The 27590-nt window shown below is 38.3% G+C and overlaps 1 protein-coding gene across 3 annotated transcripts; it reads right to left on the bottom strand.

Moving 5' to 3' along the window:
* Positions 1-26747, bottom strand: klhdc3 (kelch domain containing 3). Of its 3 annotated transcripts, none has more exons than XM_008322325.3 (11): positions 26394-26747; positions 23744-23985; positions 22847-23023; positions 22484-22599; positions 22327-22398; positions 18057-18270; positions 16769-16855; positions 16154-16262; positions 6034-6107; positions 5134-5212; positions 1-3684 (listed from the first exon to the last, which is right to left on the bottom strand). In XM_008322325.3, the coding sequence occupies exons 2-11, from the start codon at positions 23895-23897 to the stop codon at positions 3618-3620; spliced, it is 1149 nt and encodes a 382-aa protein (XP_008320547.1). In that variant the 5' UTR covers positions 23898-23985; positions 26394-26747; the 3' UTR covers positions 1-3617. The 3 variants fall into 3 exon arrangements, with proteins under 3 accessions (XP_008320547.1, XP_024916847.1, XP_008320546.1); XM_025061079.1 differs by lacking the exon at positions 22327-22398 and adding an exon at positions 20217-20288 and having other exon boundaries at positions 26394-26745; XM_008322324.2 differs by lacking the exons at positions 22327-22398; positions 22484-22599; positions 22847-23023; positions 23744-23985; positions 26394-26747 and adding exons at positions 20217-20288; positions 20374-20489; positions 20738-20914; positions 21636-21947.
* Positions 26748-27590: the final 843 nt, after the last annotated feature.

The following is a 27590-nucleotide window of genomic DNA, read 5'->3' as shown; positions in this document are numbered from 1 at the left end:
ACAACTCAAACGTTCTTTTATTGACACCAGTTATTGCACAGGAAGTCCTGACCCAAGCTTAATGGACTATAGAGCTTGATCTTAAACGGTTGTAATATGAAGTCAAAGTGAAAAAATGAGCACAAAGAAAAGAGAGCAGACATTTCTTGGCATGAGTGGAGTCACAGACTTCTGCTTGGCAAACACCGCTGTTTCTGAAAAGCATCGTTACCAACCTGCACCACAAACAAAAATATTTAAATTGGTAATGCCAGAGCCAACATGGTGGGATTTTACTGCACTACTTGTAAAAGGTTTTATTATTATCTTTTATGAAGTGATATAAGCAAGAGAGAGGCTCAGAGACTGTGAATACAAAGTGAAAAATGTTTTCTTCTAAACGTAAAATTCAACGACTGGCGGTAATCAAAGATTGTTTTTATGCAGGTATTTAATTTTTTTTTTAAACCATAGTGTCTACAACGTATATTCCTCAAGGTCATACCCCTGAAAATTCATTTCAAATACCACCACCTGTTATTTTCAAGCAAAGAACAAAATCCTGAAATAAAAACAACTCCCACACCACACATCAAAAAACAAACACATCAGTTCTGCCGACAGCGCTTCACTGTCAGTATAGTTTGTTCACCAGAAGTTTTTTTTTTCGTTATTCCTTTCATAAATGTGCAATATTCCCTGTGTTTTACTGTGTCATATTGGCACCACCAGTCTGTGCGTAACGCTCCGACTCGGTTCAAGCAGGTGAACGACTCAAACTGCGTGGAGTCCACTCAGAGTCCACTTGGGCAAAAAGCAGCATCAGCACGCGTCTCCTCTGTGTAAGGCCTGAAGTGCCACGTTTGGCTTTAGTGCAGTTACAGCCGACCACTTCAAGCTGCATGTGAGATCATTTTACACGACTTTACAGAAAGAAATGACAGAGTTATAAACAAAAAAATGTTGGGACTGTAGGTCAGCATTTTCGAGCCCTCGTGTCGGGGAAACAAGTCAACCAATCAGAGGAAATCAGGATTTGATTGAACGGTCCGGCCTGAAGACAAGAACCGAACAACACTGATGCAGCTCACAAGTGTGTGGTAACACAGCTCCTCTTCATAGGATTGATTTTTTTTATTCTTCTTATTTTTTTGGGCTTTGTGCTAAGTCACAGCCACTTACCTATAAAGTTCAATGGTTTAAATAAGAAGACACTTTCATCCTTCAGATCTTATTACCATAATATTATTTATAAGAGTCGATGCCAGGTCTCTAAAAGTGGGGGCTCTGGACCCTAAATGACTGGATAAAACAGAGGTTTCTCCTTCACTTAAAGACAAAATGTCACTGAACATCTGTCACAGGGACGTTTTTATAGACTTAAATGTTGGATTTCTTTCTAAAAAAAATTACACTATGATCGTAAATGATCATTCAAGTAAAATTGATTGCCTTAAAAGTTGGCTGTGAAAAAGAAGAGATTTATCATATGTTTTCTTATAATCCTCCTCTAATGTAAGGGGAAGAAGTATTTAAAAGCCAACCTCAATAGCTTTGCTTTAATGTTAAAATAAAACTGTCGGCTGACAGGAGTAAAAATATCAAATATCATCAATCTTGCCCTTATTGATATTATTATATTGATCTCTTCTGAGTTTGAGGAATTCTACAGCCCTTATGCATCTACAACACTGGCCATTTCTCTGCTATTGACATAGATGTAATCACAAAATCACACTTTCCTCTCTGTCTTTACTCCAAAGACGCGGGTTCTTATAGAGAAAGTGTTCTGACTCTGCAGGATTGTCTATAAGAGGAACAGTTACACTATGCATATATATATTCGTTGAGTTCCCTGAACACATCAGGCAGAATGAAGCAAGTGGAAACTCACACAACTCAATATATTATCATCATGACTTCTTTTAACATTTGGCACTGAATAGAAAAGTGTCACAAGTAAAAGAAGAAATCCAGAAAAACTGACTTTTTTTTCTGAGGGAAAAATGTTTTCAAGTGTCAGAAACTATGATAAACTCAATGATCCTGGTCATGTGTTGAGGGAGGTAGACAGACCTGACTGTTGTACAGGACTGAGCTCAACCTTGGACTTGAGACACTTAAAATATGAGAGAGACGAGCAAGTGAATAATCGAACCAACATCAATCAAACAATCAAACCAAAAGACAACTGTCCACAAAAGTAACATCATCCCAATACTGCAGTATCAACGACTCTCCTCCTGCATGTCACACCACTGTGGTATGGTTAGATATTCAGTATAAAGGCCTACCATACATAGATATGGTAATTAAACATTGTTATAAGAACAAGGTAGAACTTCAAGATATGAAACCACAATTTAAACAGGATGAGACACTTGGCAATGGAAACTTCTAAATCCTTTCTGACCCATATCTCATTTAATACAAGGCAAGATGGTTATGAAAGCTACAGTAATGTAAACACTATGAAATCAGGGCTGTCAAAATGAACTGTCATTCAAATACACTGCAGCAAAGAGTTTTTGTTTCACCAAAGCACTTCAAGCTTAAAATACCATTTGTGGAGGCTTTAACTGCAGGTGCTAGTCTTACCAGGTGTGGGGCAGTGAGTCAGTCTGTGGCTGACACAACTACAAACAGATTGTAAGGGACTGCAGACTGATAAATAGTGTTCACAAAAGTTTAGTTCTTGAGGCACTCTACAAGCCATCGTCACAATTTCAAAGTTGGTATTTTCAAAAACAAATTCTACTTTCACCATAAAACAAGTTTCGGGATTAGGATAGGGATTATTAACATAGGCAAGAGAAACATGGATCAATATTTACTATAACCTTTTGGATGGGAAGACCAATTATCAACAGGAATATTGTTTGAAGTTATTTGATGAGAAGTGAAACATTAAAATAAATAAATTATTAAAATAACACCATACAGGCTGCAATCATCTGCAGCACTGACTGATCTTTTATAAACTCTTGTATTAAATGCAAAAAGAAAAATAATTATTTTCAAACCTTCAAAATTTACTGTCCTCTGTAAATAAATGGTAATTCATCAGGGTTCAGTGCCACTCTCTTGGACATTAAGCTGAACTTAAATGTCTGGTATTGTATTATGGATCAGAAAGAAGAATTGATTTTGTATTTTTCACATTATACCCAGTGTCTCAACCTTTTTTTAGAATATCTTTTTTTTTTTTTTTCAAACTTCGTCACCTCATTCTCTCAGAAGGTTCACATTTGATTTTCTCCAGAGAGCTCTGTTGAGTGCAGCATTCTCCACCGAGAGGCCGTCTCTCAAGACCTTTGGCTAATGTTCATGTCTCTCTCTGTGCTTAAGAGTTTCCCTCTATGATTATCATAGGCTGATTGGACTTGTAAAGAGGCTAAAAAGAAGAGAAACCTCACAGATTTAGTGTCAGTAGGATTTTAAATTCCACAGGATGTCAGAAAGGTCGTGGCGTCCTGGGAAGTCATAGGCAGGGTTTTTTTGTATAGTTTGTTTAGATTAATTTCAGGAGGGGTGGAAAAAGATCCAAAGTTTTAAAATGAGGTTTGAGAACAGTCCCAGTCAGAGTTGATTAGAAAGCCCCGTATCTAGAAACAGAGGTTCCGGCGGGGTCGGTACAATCAGCCGTGGGAGGAGAAGATTGGCCTGCTGATGTTGCTGTTGGTGGTCATGGCTGCCAATTCCCACCTGGTGAGAAGGAAAAAATAAATAAATAAATCAAGCGGCTGAAAATATAAATAAAACTCCAGAAAACTGTAGCTCTCAGTGTGAACAAAACTGTACCTACACAGACAGATGGATGTTAATGCGGTCAACAGTTTAAGATCTGTTACCAACAATCTGTTTCCCTGTCAGTCAAGTCAGTGTAAGGTTTACTTTCACCCTGTGTTGAGGCGTAGGATGTGGTTAAGGATGAGAGGACGCCCCGCTGTAATACGAGAACCAGGAGCAGGGGCTGACAACAGGGTCTAGTGCTGACCTGATGACAGGTCAGAGGTTGAGCTGCAGATTGTTATCTCTGGCTCTGGTTTCACACTCATTCCCTCTCAATTGCTTTGTTCGTTTTCTTTTTTATTGTGCGCGTGTGTGTTTAAGAGGGGAGATTGGCATTGAAGCTGGAGATGCCAGTGAGGGGCAGACAGACGAGAGTCCTGTGACCCCCAGTAAAAAGCCCTCTAAGGGTTAGAAACACTGAAGTGAGGAGTTTGCAAGGTGGCAGTGATGGTGCAAGAGAAATGAGTGGCTAAGAGGGGTAATTAGTATCAAGTTCCCTGAGGAAGAAAACTTTATTTAGGAGAAATGTCTCCAGTGAGCAAAATCAGCATCTGGTTTAATTAGTGATATTAAAGGTCTAAAAAAACAAACTGTTTCAAAGTCATATTGCCCATAATTATATTAAATACTTAATGAACTGTAGAGACAACAACGGTTGCAGCTTGGACCTTGTTTTAAATCAAAACCAATGCTTTTTACCTGGTAATATTAACTACATCCCACCTGTAATCCCCATGACAGGTGAGTTAAACCACAAAATAATAATAAAGTTAATACTGCAAAGATTAGTCAATTAATATAATGCTTCTTGGTGACTTAATTCCTTGAACAACTTTACTGATAATAAGTGTAACAAAAACAGATGGAGACAACTTGCTCTTTCATCTAATTCCTGGTTTCATTGTTACATTTTTTGGATAAATTATTGCAATAAATCATTGCAGGATTTGTAAGAATATCTCTTTTGTAAGAATAAATTGTTTAACATCAAGTTCAGTGAAGCTTTGAAAAAATATCTTTGGTGGGGGTTGGGAGGTTCAACACTGCCTTAATGGAACTTGGTGTAAGCAGAGGCCAAAGAAGTAATAAATTGGCAGTCTTTAAAATTACTTTTTTAATTGTCTTCATAACTTTACACTATTAATCAGTCAAGCAACAAAGACATATTGTTGCAAAAAAGACCAAGCATTTATTTGTTGATTATGTAACAAAATACTACTTTCTCTACTTTTAATTTTGAACAGGCAGTGGCTAAAGAATGAATAATTAGTAATACCCAGCTCAGTGCAATCAGAATAACAATAAAAAGCAAATTGTGTATATAATGAATATTTGATGCTCAAATGTGTGAGCTTGTCTGACCTGATATCATGTGGGAGTCCTGACTGATCCAGACTGTGCTGAATCACAGCTATTTTGCATAACATCTTCAAATTAGGGCCTGAAAAAGAAGGGAAAGAAAAGAAAGTTTCAGGATTGCCAGAGAAATCACTGAGATTAAAGCTGCATTTTTCCCTAATGCCACTGAAAATCAAAACAACTGAATTCTATATCAGGGTGTTCAGAGAGTGACGACACAGGTGAGTGAAGTCGTCCCAATAATAGACTTCCTTATTGTTATTATTCACAAACTTTGTGTCATTTCCTCTAACGGTCATGGTCACTCCACCATATGGTCGGAGATAAACAATTTATTGCCACACGTGATAGGCACGTCGGGCCTTTGCCACATGGGACGGCAACAGGACTTACCAATGGAAGCCATCCCACACAAAACCTAACTGTGACCCGACTGCTTCACAGTGGGGTCCAGTACAGAGAGGCTATGCCTTAATTTGGTAAGAGACGGAAGATTCTCATGTTACACAACACAGAGCAGGGCTGGAGCCAAGCTCACAATATCAGGTGAAAAAGAAGAGAGCTCACTTGCTCAAGATGGATGTATATAAAATTGCTATGGATTTCATATGACAAAGCTGTAAATGAAAAATGAAAAGCCTGCATCCATGATGGGGTGTACATGCAATGGCTTGATAAATCTAAGGGTCAAAGATTGATAGGATTTATGATAGGAAAATAAATACAAGTAATGATAATAATAACAAACAGCAACATCAATAAATTATTATTGTTATTATTAATACAAATACTACTAATACTAATCATATTAAAAATAAACCATCAGTTATTTCTCCCAAAAGAATGGGTGGATAAATATGTTAACACACAAAATGTCTGTGTTAAATCAACATAAATACTTACTGAAGTCTAATATATACAGGTCAGAATGGTCCATGAGGTTAAATTCGTCCCCCATTCCTTGCTCTGGACATGGACTGTGGAAAGATAAGTGAAAACAGTTATCTTAATTAGAAGACAATAACTTTTTTAAAAGTTTTTTTTTCCATGTACAAGCACAACAAATGGCTGAGACTGTTGTTATTTTATCTTCCATTGATCACTGAACATTATAATCAGGTAGACACAGATTGTTCTTAAAAAGTCCAGCACTGTTTAAATAGCACTCTCCTCTCCTTATCATGGGCTTGCATGATTTAAGCCCACAGGAAGTGGAGCGAGGCAGTAAGACGACAGGCTGGTCTGTGCTGATAATCACTGTGCAGCCCTTGATATCACTGCACATCTGTTTCCTGCCACTACCAAACACACACATTTACACACACACACACACACACTCACACACACCTGTAGCGCACCTGGTGCAAGTGTGTACACAATAAAGACAAAATATTCCCCCCTAAATCAACCATGTCTGTTGTTTGTGTGTGTGTGTGTGGGGGGGGGTTGGCTGATTAGAATTAGGTGAATGTACACTTTCTGGTTTCTTACAGATTTCAGATGTTCTACAGATTTATATGAACTAATTTTGCTTCAGCAGTTTGTCGTGACTTTGATAACACATAGGAAACAACAGGTAGAACAAATACCATTTTCAAAATTGGTAAAAAAAAAGGTTACGGCGTTTACATATTTAGCCAATTAAATGAAAAATAGTATAACTAAGTACAGTTAAAATGTGGCATGAAATGTAGTAATGTGGCCTAAAAAAACTTGTTTTTATATAATTCTAGTGAATCTAATATTTGGACAAGTTTTAGCTAAGATGTGCTAGCATATAAGTTCGCCTAAAACAGGTAGCACATAACAAAATTTAAAAAAATGTTAATCCGTTTTTTGGTGTTGAATTAGCGAAAAGAAACACGTTTTGAATATCACACAATACAAGACTGTGTTATATTTCATGTGGTAATGGAGTGTTTTCTGTTCAACTAAGAGGTTTTTCACACGAAGACAGTCTGGAGGACATGGAGAGAGGAATGATGAAAAATTTACACCTTCATTTGCACTTTCTCACTGCACTTGTGAAAGGAGCCCTGGGGCAGTGTTTCCTGAAATAAGCAGTGACCAGGAAGAACGAGACCTGGTTCATTGATTTGCCAGGACCGGGAGCAGAAATCTATCCCTTTCAGCCACAAGAAACATTGATGTAAACAGTAGTTCACTGACCATATCAATAAGACCCTGCCCTCCCTACAACTCCAGGTCTGGTCACGAGACAGTTGTTTGACAACACACTTATCATTTGACAATTCCGCACATGACATTCCTTTCTATCAGCCTGACTGTAGTCTTCCCTGAACATTACACACTCTTTGTGCTGCTCTGTCTCTCTGTTCATCAATCTCCATCCTTCTTCCTGCTGTCCTCTCCATCGCATCTCCTTTATGCAGCGTGTTCAGGATGTTGTAAGGGTTTTACGTTGCTAATCTTCCCTAAACAAACACAGCGGTGGCTTAAAGCGGGCAGGAGAGGTGCAGAGCACGAGCTCGGTCGTCCCAGGGGGCCAGCTGGGGAAGTCATTACGCCCCCCCAGGAGGTGATCAGCCCGTACTTACAGAACCAGTCTTTATCACAAAACTATTAATCAACTCCCCAAATGTCATCATTATTCGATTACCTGTCTTTGAATCTGTTGTAAATTGCTTATTTATGTAATATATGAAGTTTTTCTTTAAACAATCAGAAACATTTCTAGGTAAAACTTGACTTCCCTGGTCAAAACAAATTGGAGGTTCGATTTTTTTTTTGTGCTGTTCCGACTCAAGTGTCTTTAAAAACTTGTCCGACAGCTGAGTTGTAAATGCTATCTTTGGCTTACAAATGTCCTGTACTTGTTTGGTTAATTTTTCATTTTATCATGGCCTCTTATCGATAGATACATGATAAAGAGAACATCTATCCATCTATCTATTCTTTTGGCAATCATACACTGCAAGCGTCACTAATTTGACTTCTTGAACCTTGTGAACATGAAAAGGAAATTGAAATCAAACTTGAAAACACTGTCAAAACATTACAGAAATGGCACATGTACGTACTGCATACACTAACGTAGCTGTCGACTACTGTGGAAGCTCGCACAGAGAAAGGCTGTAGACCTTGGAAGCTGACGTGTGAAAGGGTGCAGATAAGACAACGCTCTGACAGGAGCAACAAGGGAGATGGAGATTGCATTCCGCACGACAACGGTTTCTCGCGTGCTCATGGATAATGACGGTCCGGGTGTGAAAGTTGGCAGAACATTACAGAATGGTAATGTTTTATTGGTGTGGGACTGAGGGGGGGAAACGAGGGGCAGCTTGAGGAGCCTGATAGAGCTGCAGTATGTGGCCGTGGGGACCGTGGGGGACCGGTCATGGTGCGTGACTTTATGTCTTGTCTTCCTGTTTGATGGGTCACTTTGTTACTTGATCAGCAAAGTATCAGTATGTGTGAAAGTGCTCCTCCCCCTACAACAGCAGCAACTACAGAAGCAGCAGCAGCAGCAGCAGCAGCAGCAGCAGCAGCAGCCCCCAGTCTCAAACACAACGGACACAACACACACACCCACGTTGCTATTTCAAACAACACTCAATGAGGGTGTCTAAGCACCCAATTGCCGATCCTTTCTAGAAATCCACTGCCTGCTCCACCTCATTATCTTCATCACCAAGGTCTCAACGCAGGAAAGAAAGAGCTGAACTACTGTCCTAAAACTAATGAGGGAGCACGCAGGAGCCCGGGAACACTCCTGCCTCCCAGGAGCGTCCAGGAGTTTAACTGCCCACAAATTCTGCTGATGACTTTCAGAAACAACCAGAGAAACTAAGGAAAAGAAAAGTTGGAGAAAACTCCATTAACAACACCTTTGCTTTCCAAGTCTCCTACAACGTTTTTGACAGATTCAATGGCCGTATCCTCATTCTTCGGAGTGATAGGATCTGCATCCTCTTCCTCCATGTATTGACTATCGACCTTTGGTCCTTCAGAAACCTTAACTTTACAGGAACTCATCACACACTACAACTTCCTTTTGAGTCCCTTATCAGGATGGAGCAGACATCCAATAAATGATATCAGGGGTGTAATATTCAGGAAAACACAGGAAACCTTTAAATAAGAGGTACTAAAGTACAACAAATAATAGTAATACAATACTTCAGTAGGATCACAGTAAGTAAAGCAAGTACAATAAATGTCAGAGAGTACCAAAACCTATGTATAATTCACCAAGTAGATTCAATATAAGAATGTGCGTTAGCTCCTCAGCATCCTCTCAGTTTATTTTTAGTATATTTATGTATTTAGCAGTTTACGAAGGTATGTGTACTACAATATTAGTGTTTGTAAATTAAGAAACTTTGTTGTTTTATCCAAGTACCATTCTGTAACTTGGTCACACATTTCTTTTAAAAATGCTAATGAAGACCTCTAGTCAGACACATCTGTAATGATACGTGTTACATAAGGGGGTTATGTGAAGGTATGTGTACTACAGAGTCCATTTTAAACTGATAAACATTTAAAGGTGGGAATGGAAAGAAAATAAGTTAGTTTAGAAGCCCAGTTTAATTAGCAGACATATCTTTAAATATTTATCTACACAATACAACAGTGTGTGTATATCATATCCTTCTGACTACGTGTAGTTAAAATTTGTCCTCTCTGGAGGCCATTTGTAAACCTGAATATCTCCCACCCACTGTATACTACTGAATCACCTCCCTTTGATATCTACAGAGGACATTAAGTGGCTTTCTAATAATACCAAGTGTAAAGGGGTAGGGCTAATGTCCTTACAAAGATCGGGGAATTAAAATAAATTTGATCAGACACCACAAGAACACCAAGAACCAAGGACCAAGAACACCACAGTGGCCAAACAGTTTTTGGTCACTGTTTATTTTTTAATAAAATAAAGCAAACTCCCAAACTTTCCTCAATTCTGAAAAACTTCTTCCATCACAGACAGACACGTTCCTGTCAGTTTCTCTGGCCTTAATCACAGCCGTCTCACCTCATCTTACCAAGCAGTCTGTGCCCCCTCCCAGGCAGTGGCTGGACGGTGGATTAAAACCTGCAGATGCAAACACCTCAGCCCTAAGCCCCCATGCAGTGAGACACAAAAACCTGGCTCCACAAAAAAGACGCCTGAGTTTAGATTAGACGTGAGATGTTGGTAAATACTGTGCAAACATCTAGGACTATGCATTAAAAGAGTGTTATAAAAGGATAAAACCAAGCTGTTCTTTAAAAAAACAAGGAGGACTTTAAACAATGTCTTGGAGCCCCAGCTGGTACATGTACAGTCTTAGGGAGTAATAAAACCCTGCTTTTTAACTGGCAAATTAATTAAAAAAAAAAAAAAAAGCAAAACCACTTCCTCTACCAGGCCATCTTCACCTGCAGAACTGGACTCAAGGTCAGCCAGCAGAAAAAAAAAACAACAGGAAATATAAATTCCTGCACTAAAGATAGAGATCATAATAGTGCATGTGTGATTTACATTTATATCGTTTATTTCTACTACTCGAAGTCACGTTGTTGCACCCAGACCTGTTGATGCTCTCCAGATCTTAACATGCTATGTTAAACTGGGTGGTTTCTCGTTTATCATTTAATCATCTACATAGTGAGACATTGTTCAACAGAGTAGGCTTAAATGCATCGGGTTGTGATGACATCCGTAAATCAGGGGGCTAAACTAATGAGACTGGAACAATTTGATTTACACGGACGACTGCATCACGTATGCAGCGTGTTTATTTGAGCTGCTGTGCAACGCCACCTTATGACACCACAATGTATACAGCCCGTAGTGGGTTAAGAAGGGGTTAAGACGCAGATGAAATACTATAATGAGTTTGTCTTTGAAGGGTATATCACACTATTGCAGTTCTGCCCCGAGGTCTTGTCCAGACACGTGCGAGATGCCCCGTATCCTGTTGGGGTCACCTCCACTGTTTGACAGGTTTTATCTCAGACACACAAAACACACACACAAGCACAGAGACAATTAATAAAGGAAACTTCTGCACCCTACCCTTTGACACTGAAGGGCAAACGGTAATGTGTGTGTGGCATCAAAATCTATGGTGTGTTGATAGGTATGTCTCCATGGAGCCACAGACCACTATGGCTCATTTAAAGCACCGGCCACTGGAGGCATAAAGCAGGGCAGAAATTTGAACTCAACAAAAGAAAATATATTGACACAACAGGTGCACTCTTTGCATCATATCAAGAAACAATAGTAAAATACTTCAAAAAGTAGTGCTGACAAAGATTTGGTTTGTGTTTAGTCTAACATCTGAACCATCAGGTTCAACACTGATAAGAGACCCTATGTTAACCAGCTTAGCTATCATGGCAGCAGCCCTTTCAGCCGTTGATAAGATGCAAAATGGCATTGTAGGTGATATCAAGGCACCAGTCTTCTGACCTTCCAAATCAGCTAAACAAATGCAGCAGATTCTGCTGACTCTGTAGGAGCACTTCAACTCAACATCTTGCCAATCTGCAACGACCGGTTAAATTCCATGAAGATTAAATATCATGGTCAGATTCTTGTGGATTAGACGAGAGGTTCAGCGCTGGGATGTTTTGGCTACCAGTAAGATTACCTGCTATGTGGTCTTCCTCTCAGTCCAAAGTCCTGAGCAAACACACACACAACCAAACCAAGTAATGAATGTACTGTGTAAGAAGATGACACCACAACAAAAGTCTCATTAAAACATTTATTTTAACGAGCAAATAATAGTTCCTCACCCGTCGCAAAGTATAATCACCTTTCTGGAAGACAACAATTAGGATTCTGATTTCTGAGAGAATTGTAACACTGACACAATATCTAACTTCCACCTCCATTACATTGGTGTGTTACAGCTGAGAGTGTACAAAATTTCAATGGCCAAATATTTAATTTGTGTCATTTGAGCAAATATAAAGCTTTCCTCGGCATAGACCAGTCTGACAAACGATGGAGAAACAGTGGAATTTCTAAGACTTTTTTTTTCTTTTACACTGTTTCATGTGCAGGGCTGCAGTGACAGTCTTTTTTCCCACTGTAATTATATGCAAAGAGTATGCAAAATAAATTATTCGATGCTTCCTTAGCACATACGTGCAAAAGGGCACTACTAAAAATTGTTCTCTCGAGGGAGGATCTAATAGTTTTGTCCTTAGCTGTACATTAAGGCTGGTGAAGCAAAGTGAGCATGTGCTTATTTAAACCACTGTGACGTCAGCTCAGCCTAGAAAACCGTGAGTCACCATGTCATGTAAAGTGGATCTAGACACACAGAAGCACATAGAAATGGTGCAATATATAGTTAAAATGAATGAACAGCACACAAGGCCCTATACTAAGTATTGCAATATTTCTAAAAGCCTGTAAAATTCTAAGTTAGTAAATGTGTTTGAATAGATCATCACAAAACTTAATCCCCTGACTGATTAAACCGATCCCTGCAGCAATAAAAAAACTCCTGTAGAAAATCTTTACCATATTAAAAGTCTATTAAAGGGCAAGGATGAGATAAAAATCCAAGCTTCAGCCAGAGTACAATATTTGAACACAAAGATGATATTTCAGCCATTACTGCTGTCAGGAGAGCAGAATGTAGTAAATGCAATGAAGGGATGAATACGCACTGTCATGTCCACAGACTATGAACTGGTGCCAGAATTCTCTTCGCCGTCTGCTCACAGCGTGCCAATCTGTCACATCCTTGTTCATTTCCTGCCCCTCACATGATACACTGTGTCTGAGCTGAAAATACACACTGGTTTTGTCACAGATGATCCTGTCACAAGCATTTACGCACAGAGTGTGACGACTGCTAACAGTGACAACGTAAGCTGTAGGCCAGGCATTCTATCAAACATGCATTCGGCACTTCCTTTAACTGTGCTAAGTTTGTGGGAAAGTGAGAATAATGTTCACAGATAACACTGACCAGTGCTAGGTGAAGGTCAGTGCAGGTGGGATTAGTCATGCGCAGGTCGTCCTTCGTGGGTCCGTGAGCAAGTAGCACTAAATGAGTGTAGCAGAGGTGCTGAGGGTGTATCAAATTGCACTGGGTGAGAAAGAATGCCCCCCTAAGTCATAAATCAGTGACGGGGCAGAATTTCACGCCTCTCTGAAGCTCAGCAGGCCTGTTTATACTGACGCAAGTGGCAATCGATAGACTGCCGCTAATGTCCAATCTGTCATTAACACACAAAATGCAGTATTTTATATACTCTATTGTATACTAAAAGCATTAGTATAGGTGTACTTTTTTTGTAAGGTTTACTCAATATATAAAAACGATTACCGGTAATTTAATTCTGTTGGTTTCTTTGTTTTTTCAGTGTGCCCAACATCATTATCAAAAAAGTAACTTTGACTAAATGTACTTTTGGACTTAATAGTTTTATTGTCCCTAACTAAAGTAATAAATTAGTACTGAGCAAATTTCTGCAGAGAAAATAAATACAAACTGGGGACAGAGGGTTTCTGTTTTGGATCAATCTAAAGGCACAAACTGCCCAGGAAAACAAGATCTGGGCCATAAATTTCAACGCAATTTCCTTGGCAGACAAACCAAAATGAGGAGCTGCACAAAAAAAACACAAGCTAAGTGTCCAGCAAATAATTCATGGCAGTCTGGCCAGGCATTAGTCAATTGCCCTGGGACAGACACAAATAAGTTTTCAGCCCGTTAAAAGGCCTCCTGTTGTTAGGTCATGCAAAAATAAACACACATAAAAAGGCAATGAGTTGACTCAGATGTTATTATTCAAATTTTGTGAAATGAAAAAAGTTTTTTTTTTTCAGTCAATCGACTGATCATTAATAGGAACAATTCCGAGCAAACAATGGAGAGCAAACAAACGATTGGGACTTGTGTCTTTACTGTGTGTGTCCACGTGCCTCTGGGAGTTCCTGTGTGTAAGAGGCTTTAGTTTCCTCACATAAACAACAAACATACACTGATCTGGAGTACCTGTGTGGGCCACACTCTGTGAGCCTGTAAGGACTGTGCTCAAATTTGTACAGTTATAGGAAACAACTACTTGGAAGGATTACAGCAACAGAGGAGTTGTAGTTCAACTAAAGCATTTCCCCTTTTTTTTATATAAGAATAAAAAACATTAACAATTGTCCCTTTAGTTTTGGTTCCTGATGTGTTGGAGATTAATTAACTTTAACATTACCTAAACAGCTCAAGTTACATCGAAGTTCATTAATTAAAACCAATTAGAGTAAGCCTCAGACAGCCGAAAGTTTTAGACATGGTTCAATATGGTCAGCTGTAGGACAACTCCAGAGTGAAGATACACAGAGAGGACACAGAGACTTGACAATATTTCACATTTTCATTGTTCAGTACTGCACTCTGCCCACTAATGCTGATAAGCGTGTGTGAAAGGAGGTTTCCTTATTTTAGCTCCATGAATAAATGACCAAACATTACATTAAAAACGTGTAGAATATTACATGGAAATATCATAAATATCTGTGGCTTAAATATAATAAATCATTATCTATTGTTCTTTTATTTAATTAGCATTAATCATTAATTGTGATTATTTACAGCATGTAGATGGAGACAAGTTAGTCTGGATAAAGCAACAAAGGTATCATGAAACAACTCAACCTTCCAAGTAAATGACAGCAGGATAAAAAGTATCTTTATTTTAAACAATGATAAAATAATTATAAGTTGATCGCAAACTTCAAATTAAAAAAATGTGTTCTAATACTTAGAAAGGACGTTGTAGAGATTTTGTGTTGTTTAATTTCTTCCGCTACTCAACCACAGCCCCTAATCATCCATGTGGTCCTGGTGACGTCTCCCTCCTCCAGCCCCAGCCCCAGCCCCAGCCCTATCTGCTCACAACAGGAAATCATGACTCCCTAAAACCTGTCCTTTACTCCTGGCGAGAAGCCAAGCAAAGAAAAACAATCATGAAATATAAGTTGCGTTTTGAGCTTGTCTTTTCTTTCCCCAAGCTTTTCTTTTTACTTTCAACTTTAGCTTCCTGAATATCAATATTTGACTTCTACGAAAATCCTATGATGTCGTGAATGTTCAGGTGTAAAGGGAGTTTCACAAAATGTGTTTCCAAATCTACATTTTATTATTTACATTCCTCAAAAGTAAACAGTATGTCCCAGTTTTAGTTGTGTTTCAAATCAAGCTTTTGACCATGTGTGTAAGTTAAGGGTTAAATAAATAGTCAGTTTGATGACTCTAATGCCACTAATGACAGATTAGTAAAGATGATCCTTGTGTATTGGGCTGTGTACCTTCCCATGATGTGGTGATCACTGGAGCATTAGAAAACTAACTCATCAGCAGCCAGATGTCTTGAGGACCTGAGGTCCTGTAGACGCAGTGGGGCTGAGAGGATTCTTATCCGCAGCTTCCCGATCTTTACTATCAGGTTATCCCAGTGGGGTTCACCTGATAATGGTAGCCCAGGTCCCGGACATCTCTAGACCACACTAATGCCATTAGGTACCTCATTACTTCCACTGGGTGCTGGCCTATCACCTAGTTGCAACTCAAAACTCCCGGCAATTACTACTGTCTTACAGCCGACTAGGGAGTCGTCACAGACTACTGTCTACGAGAGTGGGAGCCAACATATGACAGCATGTGCTTAATAATGATTACAGCAACAAATAATGAGCATGAAAAGACTATAAAATGTAAATCAGAACATTTTTAGCCACAAGTGCGACTTTATTTACTTCCAGAAATGCAAACTTTAATTTGAAGCTACTTTTTGAATTTCCACCTATAGTTTAACCAACTGAAGTAGTACATTTTTGTCTACATAATTTTGAGAAGCAACAGCCTTTTATACTGTCATTGTATAAAACTAACATCTAACATGTCTAACATGTCTTTGGAAGCGAAACAGATTACTGTTTCTAGTTCAGTAGTTACTTCTATTTAAGAACATTTTATTAATTAATCAATCTTCTGATATGATATATGATATTCTCATTGTAAAGAATTTAATGATAATATTTGCATCCTACCTCGTTCCACCAAAAAGGATAATCCGATCTCCCACCATGCAACAGCACTGCCGTCTTCGGGGGCATGGGCCTTTTCCCATGGGTTCTATTTTCTTCCACGAAAAGGCTTCTACAATGTGTATAAAAAAGGAGAAAATAAAGTAGTTTAGTAGTATAACTTCATCCAGGAAAGATCTGAGGATTTGAAGTTTCAGAAGAAACAGTCAAAAGAAGCTAGGTACAAGGCTTGCTTGAATTTTTTCCTAAGTTGTGTCTCTGAAGAAATTGGAGAAACAAAGTCAAACCCTTGTGTGAACACAAACATTAAAAGAAAGAACACAATTGTTTCCTTTACTCTGCTCGAGTGCTGTCAGTGATGATGACGCAGCTGCCTCCATTGTTCCATTTAAGGACACACTGAGTGGCTTCAGTTTCCAACTCTCAAAACCATGAGCATCATTGCATCGCTATAGCAACAGTGCATTCAGGAAACAACTGATTTTTACTGAGGTACTGCCATCTGGTGGATGGCCAGGTAGGATCATTGTGTCGAAGCACAATTTCTTGGGATTATCTAAGAGTGGAAAATCATTCTTCACAAACTGAGTCGACCAAAACCACCAAAAACTGAATCACCTGGATTGAATTTCCAGAGGTCATTGAAGTGCTGGTCTAGGCGAGCATTGTATCCTCCAAATATATACAGCTCTCCATTGTAGCAAACTGAAAGGAAAAGAGGAAACGAGTTATAGATCTACAATCATGAATAGTACACGAAGGTCACATTTTATAATTATTGCAGTATTCCTAGCTTTAATCTGTGTTTTGTATAAGCATATCTTTGAAAAGTATTTACTAAAAACTATGAGATTCTTAATATTTTTTAAGGCACTGCACATTGTGACATCAGAAAAAATATCATGGGGACAAATAGTACAGTTTGAAGATCAACTTGACCTACTAGGTGGCCACTCATCCAGGACTAAACTAATTAAGATAATGACATTTTCAATTTCCTACGTTTATTTTTCGTTTTTACCTCACCACCTGGGACTGTATTGGTAACTGTGACAACAGATTTTCTAACATTCTTTCCTGCAGTGGAGACAACAATGCTAAGAACATAACATTTTCAAACATGTTTAACAACCAACACGTTACTGAGCCCATCTCCAGTATTGGCACAGATCCAAATGTACACCCGAGGCAATTATGACATGTCGGCAGCGAGGTGACTGGTGATTGCAACAGCTCTTTACATTTCAGAGATGCTGAACATTTTTGACGAAGAGTGAAAAGTGACGCCAATGCCCCCTGTGGTAGAGGTGTCATCTGAGGACAGTAACAAGATCATGTGACCATTTACAGAATGAGTAATTTGATATTCATTTATTTCGGTCTAATCCAGAGGGAGTATACTGTATGTCATGTGGAGACCGAAGGGCAATCTAAGTCAAAAGTGATATTGTGTGCACACTCAAATGGAAATTTGAATGCTTTCCTTCCCTTCATATTTCATTCTGGTTATTTAAATTACTCATTACTCAAACATTGAATATGCAAGTTTTGACCTTGAACTTAAATGCATTCTGGATGATTTTCCTTCAACCACAGGACATCAAACTGCTGGCCCCATTGTTTGTATTAAACCACACAATGACATCATGTGTCTGAACACAAACATAATTATTTTTTTAAACAAAAAGGACTAAGCACAAATTTCCATCGTCTTTTGAATCAGAGTGTGACATAGAAATAAAGAGAATTCTATGAGAAAAAAAACATTTCCAGTACAACAGAATTTACTGTTATGTTACATGTCTTCATTTCCAGTACAAGGAATGGCAGAATTTACTGTTATGTTACATGTCTTGAAAATAATGAGAAACTTGTTCATTATTGTGGATTCATGCAAATGTCTTACAGGCAGAATGACTCCTGCGTCCCTCTGGCAGTGGCTGTGTTGAAGGCGTGCTCAGCCAGCAGTTGGTCTCAGTGTCAAATACTTTGATCTTGTTGCAATAGATTTCGTTGTTGGAGTGGAAAGGACCGAAACGATCTGCTCGACCCCCAAATACAAACATCTTTGTTCCGATGATTGTGGCTGAGTGGAAGTCTCTCCAACGTGCTGGAGTGCCCTGTGAAGAAAATGTCAGTGAATAATGGGATGGATTTCACGAAACAAACAAACAAACAACAAAAAAAAAGCATTTATTGTAAATTACTGCGTTCTTCTCCTAGTTCAAAGCTTTATTTTGAACATAAAACGCCACTCATTACACTATGAGGGTATCCACAAGCTGTGTAGAAACACCACCATCTAGTGGATGAAATTGCAACAAAAATGCTGGAAAGTGAAACATTCTAACTTTAAAGAACAACGTCCCATTTAGCGAATGTGAAATGACACCGAAACAACAATAGATCATCAGTGACACTGACTGAAGGGAACAGCAGATAACCTGTAAATGAAATGTGAACTGCATCCTATTATTAGAACGCCTCAACAAAGGCGTTCTTCCTCTTTCTTTGCGTTTCGTTGGCGTAAAGCCAGCACAAAGCGTTCCACATACATTGCATTTGAGAATGCACTTGTGTTGTTCCACAAAAGGTACCCTGACAGTAGTAGTATACTGCTATATAATACTAATACTGCACATTAACTGTATTCGATAAGGACAAATTATGACATTTTGACAGATCTTTTTACAAAATGTTATTGCTTTAAAGGCAGACATGTAGCAGCCGTGTAAGATGAATAATACATCTAATGTATGTGTTATATGTCTAAGTACATGAACAGTAACTAATCTTTAATAGGCCATCTTTTAATAGTCAGTCCAAATATAGGTCATTATGTTCTGTGGTTAACTTCTTTCACAATCAAGTTTCTCTGTAAAATGTGGGTTTCAATCAAAAAAGTGATCTTTGGAGATATTTGGGCTGAGCTCCAGATGAAAAGTACATGAGGGAACAGTTTATTTAAATAAAGCTGTTTTAAACTGAATTTTTCACCCAAGCTTCATTCATGATTTCCATCAGGCAGCAATGATGTTAAACCTTTTCATCGACTCAACAACCCTAACCTACGCTACTATGCAGAATGACCCTCACTGAGGTCAGACACAATATTTTTATCTGTTATGATGATCACTATGCTGGTGTCATAAATCCATGCTCTATCAACAGAGTTGACAGAGACGACGGTATCTGACCTGGCAAATTATCACAATATACTGACAACATCAGAAGAAGTAACAAGTATTTACATGTGATACTTGTTGCGTTGTTGTTGAGAACTTTGGTTAAAAAAAAAAACACACATTCCACACTGTTAACTTTATTGTTTTTTAAGGTTTGCTGTTATTATGTTGTGCAGTATTCCAGGCATGGCCTTGAAGGTTTGCAAAGACACTTTGTTGGATGAAATATGTTTTTGACAGCTCATGTGTTCTCAATACAGTGGTTACTTTATCCTGCAGCGCCCTTCTTTCGTAGATGTGACTATAGTCAAGCCCCTACAGGTCGACACAGTCAAAGCTATTGCTTCAAATTCCAATTGCACTTTATTCAAAACACTACAAAAGATTTAAGATTTAAAAAGAATTAATCTTGCTGCAGCCCCACACTATGATGCTTGCCTGTACCTCAGCTAGGCCTGCCCCCCACTTTTGGAAACAAGGTCTCAGTTGGTCACATAAAAATTAAATATACTTCATTTATTGAGGCTTTCAAAATTTTGGAACTACAAAAAGCAAAAAAAAAAAGATTTTGCGCTTTGAAAATGTAGTAAAACTAAAACTTTAGTCATACAAAAGGCAAACAGGCTTTCAGAGTTTTCACTAACAAACTAAAAATTGTTCATACATCAACTTAGTTCAAAATTGAGAATAGAAACACACCCCAGAGCAATTTCACCACAAACTCCATTTCTTGATTTACGCAGTTTGAAAACTAGCACCCATTGTTGCATTTTTGCAGATCTATTTTAGATTAAAAGAGATTATTTATTCAAAACACACTAAAGAACTGAAGTTTTATTTGTTGCCAGAAGAATAAATAAAGTTGGTAACTTGGAACTCACCCTTGCATTAATTAGTGACCAAATCATGCAGGTGGTGTCCAGTTTGTGTATATCATTGGAGAAGCAGTCAGCCTGAAAGACATCAGGGATGAATTAAAACTGTGTTTTAATGTTCAGGGAGCAGACCACACCACAAGGAGTCATGACTAAAACTCACCAGCTGTTCATATCCTCCAAATATATACATTGCTTTTTGCAGGACGCAGGCTGAGTGGCCATCCCTCGCCCCCGGAACGGTCCCTGAAATCTTGGGTGTGAACCACCTGTGTGTGTCTTTAAATGGAGAACACTTCATAAGTCTTTGAACACTCAGGTAAATGATGTCAGTACTTCTTGATTTAGATTAAAAGAGTCTCACTGCATAAACAAAGACTACAATAAAAGTACACGCAGGTGTTGAAAAAAATAAACAGTTGCTCTCCTTTTTCTTTTCCTGTGACAACTGTAGAATCTTCAGTCTGGTGCACCTGGAGGAAATGCAGCATCAAACAGCACTAACTAATATGTGAGGGTGTACTTACTGACATCAAAAGCATAGAGCACATTGCAGGCCCCCTCTGTGTCATTGCGCCCACCCCAGAGGTAGATAGTGTCATCCAGCAGCACAGCTGTGTGGCCGTAGCGCATGTATGGCACTTCCCAGAGCCGATCTTGTCCTCCTGTCCTCACTGGAGGCAACTTCATCCAGCGCAGAGACACTGAAGTGTAAAATTTAAAAAATTAAATGTTTGAGAAAAGCTCCTATATCTGACTTTTATTTTGACAAAATCTTTACATAATTAGTCTGACATTCAGTATTCATTTGTTATTGGACATTTCAGACGTTGGTTTGAAGCTGTCAGCAAATGATCTAAGAATGGATGTTACACTAGATATAAAAGAAATCTTAAGAGACAGCAGGCACTGTTGTAAAACACACATCAAAAAGAGGGAGCACAAAGCAAGTGACAAGAATAGCTACGTTGACAATAGATAACGCAGCCTCCTTTCCATTTCAATCAGCCAAAAGGATCTCTATCAAGGTTTTTTGTTTCAACAGATCTTTTCATGTTACCACAACAGCAGGTACACACCAGCCACATGAGAAAGTTGTAAAATTTCCATAGCAGGTGAAAAAGAAAGTTTGTGTAGAAAACTGAAAAAAAAAAAAAAAGAACGGTACAACCAAGAAAGAGGGTTGAGAAAACCACAACGGAAAGCTTGAGGTTTTAACTGTCATCTGTAAAGAGCTACTGTTGAACACACTTGTAAACACTTTTTAGACATGCATCCTCCTCTTTCTTCTTGATGATAACATCTCAAAGTATTTATTGAGATTAGTTTAACTCTTCCAATCCCAACTAAACATTTGACATCCAATTTTCCTTGTCTTAATTCTGACCATCTCAACCTTTGGTGTAGTACTGTTTCCTTACATACCTGTGTTAAAGACATGCACGTCAATCTGACGGAGTGTCTCGTAGTCCTCCCCGGAGCAGTAGCCTCCAAAGGAGTACACTTTGTGGCCCACCGCCACAGCAGCATGGTTGACTCTCCGCGGCCCTCCTTCTAGGTGCACTGACCAGCGCAACATTCCACGCGCGAGCACCTCTCCCACTGCCAGTCTTCAAACCATCACTTTGTGACTTCCCTGCATCCCATCAAGCCAACGCCATGGAAATCTGATCATGAAAGACAAGTCGTAGCACTTTAGAGCGTAAACAGATGGGAGGGGCAACCGAGAAAAAAAAAAACAAAAAAATCATTTATTGAGGCTTTCAAAATTTTGGAACTACAAAAAGCAAAAAAAAAAAGATTTTGCGCTTTGAAAATGTAGTAAAACTAAAACTTTAGTCATACAAAAGGCAAACAGGCTTTCAGAGTTTTCACTAACAAACTAAAAATTGTTCATACATCAACTTAGTTCAAAATTGAGAATAGAAACACACCCCAGAGCAATTTCACCACAAACTCCATTTCTTGATTTACGCAGTTTGAAAACTAGCACCCATTGTTGCATTTTTGCAGATCTATTTTAGATTAAAAGAGATTATTTATTCAAAACACACTAAAGAACTGAAGTTTTATTTGTTGCCAGAAGAATAAATAAAGTTGGTAACTTGGAACTCACCCTTGCATTAATTAGTGACCAAATCATGCAGGTGGTGTCCAGTTTGTGTATATCATTGGAGAAGCAGTCAGCCTGAAAGACATCAGGGATGAATTAAAACTGTGTTTTAATGTTCAGGGAGCAGACCACACCACAAGGAGTCATGACTAAAACTCACCAGCTGTTCATATCCTCCAAATATATACATTGCTTTTTGCAGGACGCAGGCTGAGTGGCCATCCCTCGCCCCCGGAACGGTCCCTGAAATCTTGGGTGTGAACCACCTGTGTGTGTCTTTAAATGGAGAACACTTCATAAGTCTTTGAACACTCAAGTAAATGATGTCAGTACTTCTTGATTTAGATTAAAGAGTCTCACTGCATAAACAAAGACTACAATAAAAGTACACGCAGGTGTTGAAAAAAATAAACAGTTGCTCTCCTTTTTCTTTTCCTGTGACAACTGTAGAATCTTCAGTCTGGTGCACCTGGAGGAAATGCAGCATCAAACAGCACTAACTAATATGTGAGGGTGTACTTACTGACATCAAAAGCATAGAGCACATTGCAGGCCCCCTCTGTGTCATTGCGCCCACCCCAGAGGTAGATAGTGTCATCCAGCAGCACAGCTGTGTGGCCGTAGCGCATGTATGGCACTTCCCAGAGCCGATCTTGTCCTCCTGTCCTCACTGGAGGCAACTTCATCCAGCGCAGAGACACTGAAGTGTAAAATTTAAAAAATTAAATGTTTGAGAAAAGCTCCTATATCTGACTTTTATTTTGACAAAATCTTTACATAATTAGTCTGACATTCAGTATTCATTTGTTATTGGACATTTCAGACGTTGGTTTGAAGCTGTCAGCAAATGATCTAAGAATGGATGTTACACTAGATATAAAAGAAATCTTAAGAGACAGCAGGCACTGTTGTAAAACACACATCAAAAAGAGGGAGCACAAAGCAAGTGACAAGAATAGCTACGTTGACAATAGATAACGCAGCCTCCTTTCCATTTCAATCAGCCAAAAGGATCTCTATCAAGGTTTTTTGTTTCAACAGATCTTTTCATGTTACCACAACAGCAGGTACACACCAGCCACATGAGAAAGTTGTAAAATTTCCATAGCAGGTGAAAAAGAAAGTTTGTGTAGAAAACTGAAAAAAAAAAAAAAGAACGGTACAACCAAGAAAGAGGGTTGAGAAAACCACAACGGAAAGCTTGAGGTTTTAACTGTCATCTGTAAAGAGCTACTGTTGAACACACTTGTAAACACTTTTTAGACATGCATCCTCCTCTTTCTTCTTGATGATAACATCTCAAAGTATTTATTGAGATTAGTTTAACTCTTCCAATCCCAACTAAACATTTGACATCCAATTTTCCTTGTCTTAATTCTGACCATCTCAACCTTTGGTGTAGTACTGTTTCCTTACATACCTGTGTTAAAGACATGCACGTCAATCTGACGGAGTGTCTCGTAGTCCTCCCCGGAGCAGTAGCCTCCAAAGGAGTACACTTTGTGGCCCACCGCCACAGCAGCATGGTTGACTCTCCGCGGCCCTCCTTCTAGGTGCACTGACCAGCGCAACATTCCACGCGCGAGCACCTCTCCCACTGCCAGTCTTCAAACCATCACTTTGTGACTTCCCTGCATCCCATCAAGCCAACGCCATGGAAATCTGATCATGAAAGACAAGTCGTAGCACTTTAGAGCGTAAACAGATGGGAGGGGCAACCGAGAAAAAAAAAAACAAAAAAAACAGGCAGTGTTTGGTCTTCTCAGACTGCTTCGCTTTGCTGGTAACAGACTCCCTTGTAGTATCTATACTGGAGGAGTATTTTATGATGTACTTAGTCCTACAGCTTCAACTCTAATTTCTCTCACAGCGCATGTTTCATTCTGCTCTGCTGGAATCCAAAATATCATTTCAAATACTAAGTCAATATTATTTACAAATGTGCTTTCAGCTCTATACAAACAGGGTAAAACAGGCAAAGGAGCAATGACTGGATGGTTATGCAAACAAAAAAACAAGCTATTTCGCAAGACAAACGAGTCTTACAATATAGACTGAAATATTATTATTTTATACAACTACATCTCACATAACTTTTTACTTGCCAAACCACATGTGCCTCTTCTTATTACAAGCCAATGACTCACTTTCTCACTGACCTTCAACCTTTGTTTGTGCTTATAAATAAACCCCCAAAAGACCATTAACATAGAACTTTCTATTTTAGGTATGATCTAAGCAACTGCCAGTGACAATTCCTGGTTTGATTATGGTCATGATGTGTTTCTAAGTTTTCCCTACTTCCTACTGCTCATAAATGGAAGAGCATACTTCCTACAATACAGTAGCCGTCTTGTTAAGGCTATAGAAAAAATATATTTGTATAAAAAAGAAAAAAGGGATTTCCCCTAAATCTTAACAACTGTTTATGCTATCCTTTTACTGCTTTTTTCATAGAGTTGATGTACATCACTGTGAAATCTGATTCCACATCCACATGACCAACTGAAACAGATATTGTTGTTATCACATAACAGGCAACCACAACATCAGAAGGCCTCTCACTGGCTTTGTTGGCAGTCTAACTGCATTAACTAATAGCTTGTTTAGATTGAGTAAATTACTCAACTATTTTGATTATCAATTGATTGGTAAATTACTCAACTATTTTGATTATCAATTAGATCAAGAGATGGTTTTAAACAAGAGATCATCACAAGCAGGTAGTTTTAAAAGGTTTTGTTTTAAGGTGTAAGAGGAACTTGATAACATTTTCTTCCATTTACAGATATTTTACCAAGTTTGATTTAAACAACAACGACAGGTTGGGATAACAAACGATTATTATATTATTTCTGACAAATGATCAATGCTTTACCTCAAAAAAACCTGATTAGAATTGATGTATTTCAAATATAACAGGGTTGCAATTTAAGCAGATTCCCTTGGTTGATTTCTTATTTGTTTCTTTAATAATATAATTATTAAGAATAAGAATATTAATAATAACAAATAAATATGAAAATTAAAGACAAAATCTCGATAGTACAGGGAATGGAGAAAAAAAGAAGCTCACTATAAGAATAAATACAGGTGCACTTTTTGATTCTGCTGCAACACCTCTAAAAGGCTCTCCTATCCTGTCCTTCATTCAGATAATTGATAGATTATCCAAAGAAATTTAGAGTAATGGATTGGCTTGTTTTCTTGAAGACTAACCTCTTGGATTTGAGGTTAAACATCTAAAAACATGCAAAGTTGACTATTGAGACATATGGTATGTGGCATTAACATATTTCCATGTCAAAGTATTGTGTCCTAAAGTTGTACTTTCTTTGCTTGAGGTCAATGCGGATGACCCAGAATTCAAAGCTTTCTAAACTGATTATTTAACGATTCATGGTTGTTTTTCTTATTTTTATAATTGGTATATACCCAACTCTTTTTTTTAAATAATAGCAAACAGATTTTGTTTTTTGTTTGAGGTCCACTTGCATTCCAAGTGATATAACCACTTTCCAAGTGATGGATTAAGTTCCTACACTGAAAAGCTAGTTTGAAAGGAAAATTGGGTTGTAATCTGTTTTGACCATCTTGACGGGGTAATAACACTGACATAGCAATAACATGTGTTTACATCGGGGATCATAACTTTTTGATTTAAAAAAAAACTTCACCGACACAAACATGCTGCGATAAACTGGTTGCCATTTCAAATGCATATTGATAACGACAATCTAGCACTTGACATTGGATGGTAGCGCTGTAGATGTTGTACTGTCTAATACACGCCTGATACATAAGCTAATGAGTAGGTTTAAAAACATTTGCTATTTGCAATTTGCTGTCGTGGCGGCAACGACCAACTGCAATAATCGATTCCTTGCAAGTCGATAACGACAATCGTTTAAATTTAATTGCCAACAGATCCACGGGGGACGTAGTAGGAACCGAGTCAAAAGTGCTATCTGTTAGCATGCTAAACCTGCAGCTGCATCAACAACAGTCATTTCCTACCCGGTTAGCTAGCACACAATAATGTCAACAACAGTGAGACGTGATCTTACTACCTTTCAGAGGTCAAGACGACTCGAATGAAGTCACGTTTAAACGAGAGACGCACTTGTCTTGCGGTGCTCGTTCAAAAAGAACGAACCTTTAATTTCAACCGGTACTGAGTGGATTCAGTAGCAGACGAGTTAGACTCTGTTGTAGCGTCCAGGAAATAGCCGTACCCCTTCACTAGTCCCACCCCGATACAACTATTGCCTCAAGCTATTTATGTAAAATAGATCCTTTCGGTTGCACTACTTGTTTATTGTAATTTTTTAATTGATGTCCTGATTTTTATCTGTATTTCTGCTACTGTCATGGTAGTATATTGGCTATAAAAGCTGTATGAGTAGTCTCTGAACAGTAATATTTCAACCATATTTGAGCCTTGTTTTTTTCTTTTGTTTTTTACATACAATATTCAAACATTTTCATTAAAAAAAAAAATGAAATTCTATTCTTCGACAGAGTACTTCTTAACTGAGTTATGTTCCTGTGGGTAATGCGTGCATTAGCACCTCCCTTCGGCAGTTTTGTTTCAGGTTTAACCATTTTTTAATGGGAGGAAAATGTGCCAGATAATCACTAATTGAGTGCACTGGTATAAAATGTATATAAAAAAATAATATAATCCAGTAACTGAGTCAAAACAGTTTCAAAACAGAAATACATATGTTTTGGGACAGGGACTTTTAGGGAGTTTAAATGTAAAAAAAACTCTATTGTGGCAAAATGTATATATTTGGTGAACATTGTGAAAATTGTTTTGACTTGTGCACCACCGACATCAGGGGCCAATGAAAAAAACAATAGGCTTACTATACTGAATTCTGCGTGATAAACATTATGAAGGAATTCTTTACATTCCTAAAGAGTGGCGTGATTTAAAGTTGGATGCCTGAGTAACTTGTAGTGACTAAAGAAAAATGGATCCCAACCAACCAACATTTACGTACTTGGTGAAGTTTGACTAAATTGCTGATCTTTAATTCTGGTCTGTACTGCCGTGAGGTGAACCCCTGATTGGTTCACTTCTTTACAACTTACTAATGAGTCAATGGTCCCACTTGTATCAAGCTTGAATTGCTGTTGGAGCTGCTTTTGATAATAATATATATTTTAAGTCCATTGGTTTAATTAAATTAGACATTTAACGGTGTGGTTTCACTAACCTGAGCTGACATGTTCTTATCTAGAAATTTTATGTAAACAGG

The sequence above is a fragment of the Cynoglossus semilaevis genome, chromosome 12, assembly GCF_000523025.1.
Source record: "Cynoglossus semilaevis isolate Cse_v1.0 chromosome 12, Cse_v1.0, whole genome shotgun sequence".
Lineage (NCBI taxonomy): Eukaryota > Metazoa > Chordata > Actinopteri > Pleuronectiformes > Cynoglossidae > Cynoglossus > Cynoglossus semilaevis.
The sequence above is the reverse complement of the archived record's forward strand: the minus strand, read 5'-3'. Positions and strand labels throughout refer to the sequence as shown.